This window comes from Tursiops truncatus, chromosome 5, assembly GCF_011762595.2.
Source record: "Tursiops truncatus isolate mTurTru1 chromosome 5, mTurTru1.mat.Y, whole genome shotgun sequence".
Taxonomy (NCBI): Eukaryota; Metazoa; Chordata; class Mammalia; order Artiodactyla; family Delphinidae; genus Tursiops; species Tursiops truncatus.
In genome coordinates this window covers 40,907,781-40,919,337 of record NC_047038.1, presented here as the reverse complement: position 1 = coordinate 40,919,337, position 11,557 = coordinate 40,907,781, and the positions used below count along the sequence as shown (strand labels likewise).

The following is an 11,557-nucleotide window of genomic DNA, read 5'->3' as shown; positions in this document are numbered from 1 at the left end:
TTCTTTGCTTTCAAGAAAATTGAAGGAGGACTAATTGAACAGCCAGCTCAAAGATCATCAAATCTAATTTTTTGAGATCAAGAATTGAATATTGCTACAATAAAACTCCGTTCCCAGGTAGAGTACTTGTTTATATGAACACAATTTCTCAGGCCATACAGCTATAAAAACTAGAAATACGAATAGAATTGTTGCTCAATCTTTTCCGTTCTAGCAATAAGACATATTCATCCACAGATCTATGAATTTTAAAAAGCAACAAAATCCATTTCACTGAGATGTATTTTCCCATAACTTTTACATTCTATTGAATAATTATGAAAATTTGTAATATTTATTTTGCTTTGATCGTGTACTAAGAATAATTTTAAAGATAACTCAGTCAAGAATCAGGCGGTTTGCTCTCTGTGTAACCTTGGACAATTAATCTCCTCGCATCTCAGTTTCCTGATTTGCAAATTAGTGATAATAAGACCCAGTTTAGCGCTGTTCCAAAGACTGGGTGAATTAATGCACATAGAAAGCTCTAAACGCCACGCCTGGCTCCTAGTGCGTGCTATATAAGCAAGCATTACTTACTGATCAAACTAATCAACAGCAACACCCTAAAAACTAAAAGCCTGGCGGTTTGTCTTCACGGATAGGAAGGAGGTGCTGGAGGGATCGGGTTGTAGATCACAGGCACACTCGGAGAGCAACGGGACGCTCAAGAGAAAACGGGATGGGACGGGGAGGAGAGACAGGAGGCCCCTGGAGCTACCTGCCTGGAAGAAAAATGGGCAGGATCACAGACTGAGAAAGAAGAGGGCTGGGAGAGTTTGGACTAAGCAGTTCTACCAACGGGTCGCATGTCTACGGATGCGAACGTCTATGGATCTCGACTGCTCCGTGAATCAGGAGCAACAGCGTCAGGCCTAAACGCCACCGCGGTTGTAACCAACCAACGGTCAACGTTTCGCTCCCCCGCCCCGGCCAGGTGCTAGCCGGCGCCCAGTCGGCCCTCAGGTCCTGGGGGGCGCGTGAGTCAAACGCCCGACTGCCCTGGATTCCAGACCTAAGACCCGCGCGCAGAGCCCGCCGCCCGCCGCCCGCCGCCCGCCGCCCGCCGCCCGCCGCCGCTTCCCACACAGCCCAGCCTTGCGAGGGCGCCCGCAGTCGGAGGCTGCTGTAACTGGCCCCTCGCGGCCCCCGTAGCCGGACCTTCGTTGCTATTGTCACCGCCTTTTCCTCCCTTCCCCCGGTTCCCTTTCACTTCCGGGGTTGCCCTGGATCCGCTGGTTCCGTAACAACATCCCGTTGGCTTACCTCAGGCGGCGGGACCTGTGCAGCCGCCGCCTGCCAGGAGCGCCGGCCGCCCGGGCCCGCGCCCTCCCCGGTCCAGACCGCCATGGCCACCAACCCGCAGCCTCAGCCGCCTCCTCCCGCGCCGCCGCCTCCCCCGCCGCAGCCGCAGCCGCCGCCGCCGCCGCCCGGCCCCGGGGCTGGCCCGGGCACGGGCGGGGCGGGCGGCGCGGGGGCCGGCGTCGGGGACCCGCAGCTCGTTGCCATGATCGTGAACCACCTCAAAAGTCAAGGGCTCTTCGATCAGTTCCGCAGGGACTGCCTGGCCGACGTGGACACCAAGGTTCGGGGCGCGAGGTGCTGCGGGCGTGCGGGGACAGGGGAGGACCCGCGGGCCGCCTTGATGGGCAGTCTTCCACATCCGTCGATGGGCCGGCGGCGCCTTGGCTTCCCCTGCCGAGGCCCCTCTGAGGCGCATCTCCCGCCGAGCTCCCTGTGCAGCCGCTTCCTCTCTGAGCTGCTGCTTTGTGCCCGGCACTGTGCAGGGCACGCTGTGTTCATTCATTCGCTTAGCCTTTCATTCGTTTAACAGACTAGCGTTAAGCACCTCCAACGTGCCAGGCACTGCTTAGGTGCTGGGAATGTAGAGGTGAGCAAGACGGAGTCACTGTTCTTTTGGAGACTCTTTTGGAAACATTAACGTTAACTGTGCTTTCATCTCTGATTCCCCCCCACCCCCCGCCACGTTTACTTTGTATCCAAGTTATTTTTGCCTTCTCTCGAAGATTTCTGGCAAGGATCATATCTTTGTCCTTTGCAGAAATTACTAAGTGGTAATGAATCAAGTTATTTGCAGTGTGCATTGCTGGACTTTGTGAGGGGTGCAGGGGTGAAGAGGCAGAGCTGGGGAGATCAGGACTTTTGTTTCTACCGATGACTGATTTAGGTAGCTTAGGCCAAGTCACTTCTCTAAAGTGAGAAGGGAGGTGGGGTGAGGGGTGAGGAGCAGAGAAAACTGAGGAAAGGATGGAGGAGAGGGGGCAGCAGATAGTGAAGTGGAAGAAGGACTGGACAAAATAGTGAGTTCCGAAGAGTAAGTGGTAGAAGGGAAAGGTCAGCACGGTGGTTCCCTGTACAAAAAGAGTTAGGGGCTAGGAAGGGGAAGGGATTTTATACCAAATGTCAAAGTGAAAGGAGCATTAGCAGGAACAGGTGAACTTAGCTGGTTCTGCAAGGGATGAGTAGAGGACACCAGGAAGGAGCACTCAGTGAGGTGAATGGAAACCCAGTAGGGTCTGGAAGCAAGTGAAGCAGGAAGCTTCTGTTGGAAACAATTGTTTTCTTTTTTTTTTTCCTTAGGTCTGGTTTGGTTCACTGCTTTTAGAGTTTTGATGGGGTGAGGGTTTTCTCATAGTGTGTTCAGCTGTTCTAAAGAACCTCGTTTCTTTGAGAAAAATGCTTTGTGGTGAACTGCGCACAATTCCTTTATCTTCTCTGGGAAAACCTTCCTGACATGTGGGAACATCTTCCCTTTTAAAAACTCTGGCCCACCTTGTAGACCAGAAATGGAATGTGCCTTTTTTGAGTTGTCAGAGTTTCAGCACCACAGAAAATTCAGTTTACTTGGGGATATTTATCTATGTAGGAAGTATCGATATGTAGTTTTCTCACTTTTAGAGAATATGCACAACCACCTTTTTGAAAATAATGCCTATTGCCCCTTCCTTCCTTCCTCCCTCCCTTCTTCCCTTCCTTCCTTTCAAAGGACATGGCCAAGTAAATGTTACCCAACTAAATAAAGCTGGTTATTTGTATCCAGCAAGTAGAAATTTCACTTTGCTGTTCTCAGAAACCTACAAATCTGTGTGTTATTGTGTATGCAGATTGAAAATTTAATATGCTGGTGGTGGGGGCGAGGGGGCTGCAATGTCTAAGGCTCAACTTTTTCTTCATCCCCATCCCCACTGAGTGTTATTGCTGTATCTGTAATATCCCTGCCAGATCCTCTCAAAGTGGAGTCTTAAAACATTTCTTGGGCGGGAAGGAGGGAAGCTCAGGGCTTTGACAGTCTAATGAAAACTAGGGAAAATGCATATGTTCACATTAACATGCAGCCATAAGATCCAGCTAATGGTGAGGCTCCTCTGCTGTAGACTACCAGTTCCCAGACCCCTGGAGCAAGCTGAGAGGTTACAAAGCCGTTCTGACCCCTTTGCACTGAGTAGAGTATGAGGAGGGAAAATCAAGAGAGGCCCATCTTTCTGTCCCAGGCAGGGAGCTCACTGACCAAGTAAATATGGCACCTTTCACCCCAGGTGGTAAAGGCCAATTTTTGTATACTTTCTCAGTTATAAATGGCTCCTGGTCACTTATGATTATTGTCTATTTCTTTTTAGATTCAAAAGGAAAATAGAAGACAGAAGTATATAAGTTTATTCACCCAACAAATACTTATTATTTACCAGGCATTGTTTTAGGTGCCAGGGATATAGCCTTGAACACAAAGTGTCTGCTTATATGGAGCTTGAATCCCAGCAGAGAGAAACAGACAATAAATAATATGTGAGAGGTTCTTTGGAAGAAAGAAAGCAGGATGAGGGTGGAAAGGATTGCTGATGTGTTTTGAGTAAGTTGTTCAGGGAAGATTTCAATGAGATGACATTTGAGCCATAACTGAAGGAGCTGTCCAGCTATCAGGGCTGAGGGTTCCAGGTGGAGACCACAGCAAGTGTGGAAGGCCTAAAGCAGAAACTACTGAGGGAGAAAGTGACAGGAGGAGAGGTAGAATTGCCCCTCCCTCCCTCCCTCCCTTCACAGATCTGTCTGGCCTTGGAAGCCTTTGTAAGAGTTTGGCGCTTACTGGAGCTGAGAAGCCACTGGCAGGAGTTGAGCAGAAGAAGGACATGATCTGACTTTCATTTTAGATAGCTTGACCTCGTATAATTATTAACAGTGTCCCCTTTGCACCCAGTCATGATCTGGTTTGGACAATAAATTAATATGGTTACCCTAATTTTAGAAGATTGGCACTAGCTGCACTGTGGAAAACAGACTTCAGATAAACAAGGTAGCTCAGGGAGGTCAGCAACAATAATCTAGAAAGGAGATGAGAATGCTCTGGACCAGAGTGGTAGCAGTGAAGCAGGAGGGAAGTGGTCAGGTTCTGGCTGTTTTTTGATGCTAATGCTGACAGGATTTGCTGATGGTTTTGGAAGAGGGGTGGAAGAGAAAGGGAGGAAGGAAGCAAGGAGGACATCAAGGCTTTTGACCCGGAGCACTGGAGAAGGAAGAAGAGATAGATAGCTATTCCCAGAAGAGTAATGGAATCTAAAATATTTCTCTAGTCACTAGGCTTTTAACCTAAAGTAGAACTTAGCAACCAGGAGAATTACCTGTTGTAGTTCAGATTGAAGCTTGTTTTGTGGGGCAACTAGAGTGCTAAATTTGTTGTGATATTTGATCCTAACTTTCTGAGATTTGGGAATACTGCAAAGAAGAATTATGTTTTAGAATCATTGGGGAGAAAATTAATTTTCATTCACATTGGTTTTGGATAAATGGAGAAGAACATGAAAAATATTCGTGAGACCATTTTTGGTAGGATTGAACATAGGTATTAGCAAAAGTCTGGAAATTGGAAGAGATGAAGGGGTGTCACAGAGGGATAAAATCTTTATCATCTGTGCTACCTAGATAGTTACCCAGTCATCTCACCTGACAATGACTTTTCAGTTGCTTATCTGCCTAGCAGTTGGAAAGGTGTGTGGAAACAAAGATTGAAAGAGTGGAAGGAACAGGCTTACATTTCAGTAGGGAGATAAATATTCCCCCTCTCCTCAAAATATAGTACAACACAAGAATTACTTGAATGACAGTATGTATAGGAGATAGTTGGTACGTGGGAGAAGGGCCACGGAAGCCTACCTTGGGTGTCAGGATGACTTCACAGACTTGGGTGAACTCCAAAAGTGAGAAATTTGCCAAATGGACAGGGAGAAAGAATGGTAGGTGTACAAGATTGAAGGCATGAGAACTTATCACTAGAGAATTAGCTTTGAAGGGTAAGGGAGCAAATAGCAGAAGACGAGGCTGTACAGTTTTGCTTAAAATCATTCGGAACACTCAAACTCATCTACGTTAAGAGCCACATAAAAGAAAGATATAAACAGCATGACATGTGGGGGACAGCTTGGAGGAACGAAGCATGCAGTCCTGACTGAGTGGTCAAACATTCCTTCTAGGCAGCATCCTTTTAGGATGAGATGACATAGTATGTGTCCTCTCTCCTGCTTCCCTTATGTCAGGAGTGCTCAGCTCTAGCACAGCTGACATTTTGGGCTGGATAGTTCTTTGTGTGGGGGTCTGTCCTGTGCACTGTAGGATATTCAGCAGCATCCCTGCCCTCGACACTCTGGATGCCAGAAGCAACTCCCCTTAGCTGTGAGAATCAAAAATGTCTCCAGACGTTGCCTGATGTCCCCCCCCACCCCGGGAGGGAGGGGGGCAACAATTGCTTCCAGTTACGAACTGGTGACCTACATCAAACTTAATGCCTAGCTCCAGTGGTTGCCACTTCATAATTTCTCTTGAATCCATGTCTTTCAGCCTGTTTTTGCCACCCCAGCTCAGACCTTTATTATTGTAGTCATTGCATCCTTTCCTGAGTATATTTTGTGTCTGTTTACTCTTTCACCGTAGGAAGATTAAAAGCTTTATCAGAAAGCTTTTAATTTATCAGAAAGTTTTCATCAGAAAGCTCAGCTATCACATATCACTCTGCTTATGTGTTGTGGGTTCCCGTTCTCTATCCCATAATTCCAGACTTCGTATACAGGTCCCCAGATCCTTCTAGGCCCTGGCCCCAAGCTCTGTCTCCAACTACATTTCTCTGCTTTTTTTTGTTTTTTTTATAGTCTCTTCTCCATCCAAATTGGATTTAACAATGTGGGGGGCTCCCTAATGCTCCTGACCCCACATTTTCTCACCTACTTGCTCTTATATTGTTGGGTGTACCTGCAAGGCCTGCCTTTCCTGGTCCCAGCTGCGTTGTGAAACTCAGGTGCCACATTCTCAATGAAGGCTTACTTTCTCTGCTCTTCTCCCTTTCTTTGCTCCAAATCATCTAACAGTAACACTTACTGGTATCTTATTTTCTAGTCCCTTGTCTGTAAATAGAAGGTATGTCTGTCTTCTTTGTATTCCTCATCTCCAAACATATTGTCTTAGACAAAATAAATGGTATTTGAATGACTCTGAAATTATCCTAAAGCAGGATTGTCATAAGCTGTGAAACTTCGTTGCCACATTGACACTGTAATCTAAGAAATGTTTAACACTGTTAAAGATACTCAAATTCCTGAGACTATCGATATTGTATAACAATGGAGATTTTTAACATTTATGTCTTTTTTCTTCTTTCTTTCTAGCCTGCCTATCAGAATCTGAGACAACGTGTTGACAACTTTGTTGCAAACCACTTAGCAACTCATACGTGGAGTCCGCACCTCAATAAGAACCAGCTAAGAAACAATATTCGACAGCAAGTGCTCAAGTAAGCCTCAGAATTGCAGAGTTTCTACAAGGGCTTGAGAATGTCACCATATACTTTGCCTGAAAGCAGAGACATTGTGCAGAAGTTTGTTCACCTGGTGATAATTTTGTCAAGTTTGGTGTGGCTACTTTATATTATGATACAGTGTGATTTTAGAGTAGGTGCTAATCACTTCACATTTCCCCCATAAATTTAACAGTCTGATTTCTCCTGTAGACCTTTGGAAATATTGAGGGAAGGGAATGACAGCGTGACTTCAAAAAAAAAAAAAACCCTCTAGATATGATATGAATAGATGGTTAATGCCAGATAGGTAAATATATCCTATACAGTTACATTCACAGTTATTCTCTTGGCCCTAAAAGAGCAGGGTTTATTATGCCTGATTTACAAATAAAGACGTTAAAGGTCACTGAGATTAAAACATTTTCCCCTGATTTGAGGCTGTGTCCTCTGTGTTCTAATATTGCCCCTCTCCTTTTCTTTTGTCTTTTTACTTGCATTTTACTGTGATTTTACCTGTGCTTTTTAATGATGACATATCCAAAAAAGGTGGGAGAAGTGCATTTAGACATGTCGGAGTCATTTTTTGGTAAACATAAAGAGAGTGAAAAGCTGGAATGGTTAGAGGGACCTAAAAAAATCATATTTATACCCCCAGAAGCAGATTAACAATATTATCTTGTTCTTGAATATAAGTATTTGCCAAGACAAGAAGACTTGGACCCTCTCTCCCTGCTTCACACCCCAAAAACGTGACTACATTGTTTAAAAACTGCCTTAGTCTCCCTGCCTTGACAAATATTTACGAAATGTGGCTTTTAAACAGTTAGACAAATGTTTTTACAGCTGTTACATCTTTTATTTATTTATTTATTTATTTATTTATTTAATTTATTTTTGGCTGTGTTGGGTCTTCGTTGCTGCGCGTGGACTTTATCTAGTTGCGGCGAGTGGGGGTTACTCTTCCTTGCGACGTGCGGGCTTCTCATTGCGATGGCTTCTCTTGTTTCAGAGCACGGGCTTTAGGTGCACGGACTTCAGTAGTTGTGGCACACGTGCTCAGCTGCTCCACAGCTTGTGAGATCCTCCCAGACCAGGGATCAAATCCATGTCCCCTGCATTGGCAGGTGGACTCTTAACCACTGCTCCACCAGGGAAGTCCCTATAGCTGTTACCTCTTAATTCCCTCTTGTCCCTCAGGAACCTTGCACACCTACCTAGTGTGCTACTCCATTGATAGTTCCACCCACAGGAAGCCCCACAAATAAAACTTTACACTCTGACTCAAAGACCCATTTAGCCACAGGTAATACTAGATACTAGGAGCCTGGGGGCTCAGACTCTGTGTCCTAGTAAATAAGAGAAGAGGGAAATTTGACAATAGCTTTGTTGTCTGCATTTTAAAGGATGTTCAGGAACCTATAAAAGAATCCAGGTAAGATGAAAGATGCCATTAGAGGGCTGCATAATAATACCTTTTGGGAAAAAGTCAAAGCCTTTCCTGTTGGGTGGCAGGCCTGGGGTGGGGGTGGCTACTCACTTCCAGACCTTCAGGAGAACAATAACCAAAATAGTAGGGGGATGGGAGGCTAAGGGTGGGATGGGGGAGGGAAGCTTACTGACACTGTCCACACTTGCCGAGCACTGTCAGGCAACAATTTGCATATCTGCTTCCCTCTCTCAAAGGAAAACATTGCTTTAAAAGCGCAAGGGTAGAGTCTTGGATCCTTTTTTTTTTTTTTCCATATATTGAGAGACTAAATGGAAGGCAAATTTCCTGGAATTTACTCCTTCGCATACAGAACCTATAAAGTAGAGAAGCAGTCATTTATTTTGTTCTTCAAAGGGAACTAAACTCAATCGTGCCCATGTAAAATCAAGCACTTAAAATTGTTGTTGTACCAATATAAGGCATTGTTTTCACAGAATCTTGTTTGGTGAGGGATTGCTGGACACATCAGTAGAGGGTTCTTGTGACTGTCAGCAATTAACACTAGAGCAGTCCACCTATGGGTAATGAGGACTCTCCTCTAGAGACGTTTTAGAACAGGGGAAATAGCTGTCTCTTGGGTAATATAGGCATTGCTCTTACTGGGATATCTGTATATTTTCTTCTAGCTCTGTTATTTATTTTTAATAGAACTGTTCTCTTATTTAAATTCCATTAGTAAATTTATGTCTCTTAAATAACATGTTAAAGTTTCTTAAAAGACTAGTTGTATCTAACTAATGGTATAAGGGATGGACTATCACCTATAAATACAATGTCAGACAGTTTTTTTACATATACTTTGAGAAATACTCAGTTGACTCTTAGATTGAACCGTCTACAATTGCCATTTTTGTAGGACAAAATAGTCTAATATCAGCAGTTTTGGATGGTTCAGTTTAATAGCCAGTCTGCCAACTCAATAGGCAGAAAAAAGTTTTATTTTATTCTATTTATGCATTCGTTTATACAACAAAACCTAAAAATACTAGGGAGCTCAGAAATAATGACCTTAACTGTACAGTGTTTAAAAGGAAGACAAGGAAGTAGCTTTAACCAAGACAGTGCCAGCTGCTGGCATTTTGGCTTTGCCCTTGAACCTAGAAGTGTGACTTCTTCTTCCTCTGGTGAGGCAGCTCTGGCCACACCTCAGTGAAGTGAGCCCACGAAGAGCAATGTGGTTGCTAGCACTGGCTTCCGTTTTTGTTTTTCCTTTAACATCTTCATTGGAGTATAATTGCTTTACAATGCTGTGTTAGTTTCTGCTGTATAACAAAGTGAATCAGCTATGCATACACATTTTTAAGATCAGAGCTGACCTCTGAGTGAGAGTAGACTAAAGTACACCAGGGACCAGAACATAGGCATCAGGGAAAGAGACTGAAGCAGTAATTTGGAGGTGGGTGGGTTTTATTTTTTATTTTGTGCCTTTGTGCTTGTGCCTTAAATCAAAACATTTTTCAGATTGCTTGTCATTGCTTCTTTTCCACCTGCTACATTTTAAAGACACCTCTAAGATGTAACGACAATGTTTTCAGGATTTGCTTTTTTTTTGTTTTTTGTATTATATCTTAGAACTTTAGAAAGCAGGTTACCTACTTTGGGCAGTGTTGACTCATTTTTCTCTATGGCCCACATAAGTGGAATTATAGTATCCCAGGCCTGCGAGGTGCCTCAGGAAATGAAAATCACAGCCATCCTGCACTCCAGACAGCGCTGCACTCAGAAATAGCATTGCAAAGTATAAGGAGAGACACCTCACCCACTATGCAGGGAGAGCCTGAGGCCTCGGAGCTGCAGAAGACCAGCACCCCACTCTCCCAACTCTATCCAGGGAACTGTGACTCCTCAAGTTCTTTGTTAGAAAGGGACAAGGTGGAAGTGTGTTTCTTCAGATAAATTCATGTCATCTTATTTTGCTCAGACACCTTTGTGATTTTCTGCACGTTTCAGACTTTACTGTGCCTTTTGCCCTTCTGTCTCTTATGTATGATATTTCTTTGTGCACTTTCTTCCCCTTCTCTTCTCTGGAAATCAAGCTTTCCTTAGGAAAGCTTTCGCAAATAATCTCAGACATAGCTAATAATAATAATATCCTACTTTTTTCCTACAGTGTATGGTGTGTTCTAGTGCCTATCATGTTGTATTTTGTTTGTGTCTCTCTCTCCCACCAGAACAGGGACCAGATCTGATTTGTAGTGGCCCAGTGGCTAGCATGGTGCCTGTTGTGTAGATGCCACTCGTAACATAATTGTTGAATGAATACATCATTTAGTTTTTATAGCAAGAAGATAATAAAAAGAAGGCCAGAAATCTTAAGTTTTATTTTTGTTCTTTTAAAGTTTTTTTTCTTTTTATTTTCCTTTTTTGTAAGTTTGGTAAAATTATACTTTGTTTATATTCTTCAGTTTTCCTGGAGGCTCTAATACTTACAAGAGGCATACATTTTTCTGGTAAAAAAAAAAAAAAAGAGGTTGCAGAATCCATAGATTTATTTTATACCCAGAGCTCAGCTTTAATGACCATTTATTCCTATCACTAAATGATCACTAAGGTCATTTAGTGAGATAAGCCATGGGCATGATTGAGGTAAGATAAGCATCACCTACAAGCCTGGTCTTTAGGTAATGTGCTGTGTCTAGTTCTAAGGGTATTTTGTTTTGTTTTTGTTCTGTCTGCCTTAGTATTGCCACTGGTGACACAGTGGTGGGGAGTTTACATATTTTTTTGCAGTATGATGTATTAAATGCCACTGTATTGTGAAACGTATTTTCTTTTGTGTATTCTTTCTGTATATTCCAAGTGAATGGATTGGAGGCAATTTAAGGTTGAACATATATGTAATAGATATGGCTTTACTTAAAAGTAATTAATGCAAATAATGTAGTATTATCTTTTTCACCTTTCTGTAAATTACCCTGTGTTTCAGATCAGGAATGTTGGAGTCTGGTATTGACAGAATTATTTCTCAGGTTGTGGATCCAAAGATTAACCACACATTCAGACCTCAAGTGGAGAAAGCTGTGCATGAGTTTTTGGCCACGCTAAATCACAAAGAGGAAACAGGTGGCAGCACAGCCCCCGATGATGAGAAACCAGACTCTTCCATCGTTACACAAGGTGCTTTGCTTTTACTCTTGGTCAGTTCCATTGCTTTCATTCTTGAACTGAGTATCAAGTTAGGGGTATTTAGTTCTTTAAAACATTTATCTATTTGGCTACTCTAGTGAAAT

The 11,557-nt window shown here is 43.5% G+C and overlaps 1 protein-coding gene across 9 annotated transcripts in view; it reads left to right on the top strand.

The window, feature by feature from the left end:
- The first annotated feature begins 1,264 nt into the window (after positions 1–1,264).
- The window catches only part of BOD1L1 (biorientation of chromosomes in cell division 1 like 1), a 55,695-nt gene continuing 45,402 nt past the window's right edge, over positions 1,265–11,557 (top strand). For 6 of the 9 annotated variants that reach the window (XR_002175053.3, XR_002175052.3, XR_002175055.3 and 3 more), the window contains exons 1-3: positions 1,265–1,624; positions 6,708–6,832; positions 11,254–11,444. Coding sequence is in view for 5 of the 9 variants with exons in the window: in XM_033856857.2 (XP_033712748.1) it covers positions 1,388–1,624; positions 6,708–6,832; positions 11,254–11,444 (553 nt within the window). In the remaining 4 variants the exon portion in view is untranslated. The remainder of the gene's footprint in view (positions 1,625–6,707; positions 6,833–11,253; positions 11,445–11,557) is intronic. The other 3 variants (XM_019928491.3, XM_019928490.3, XM_019928489.3) reach the window with 1 other exon arrangement.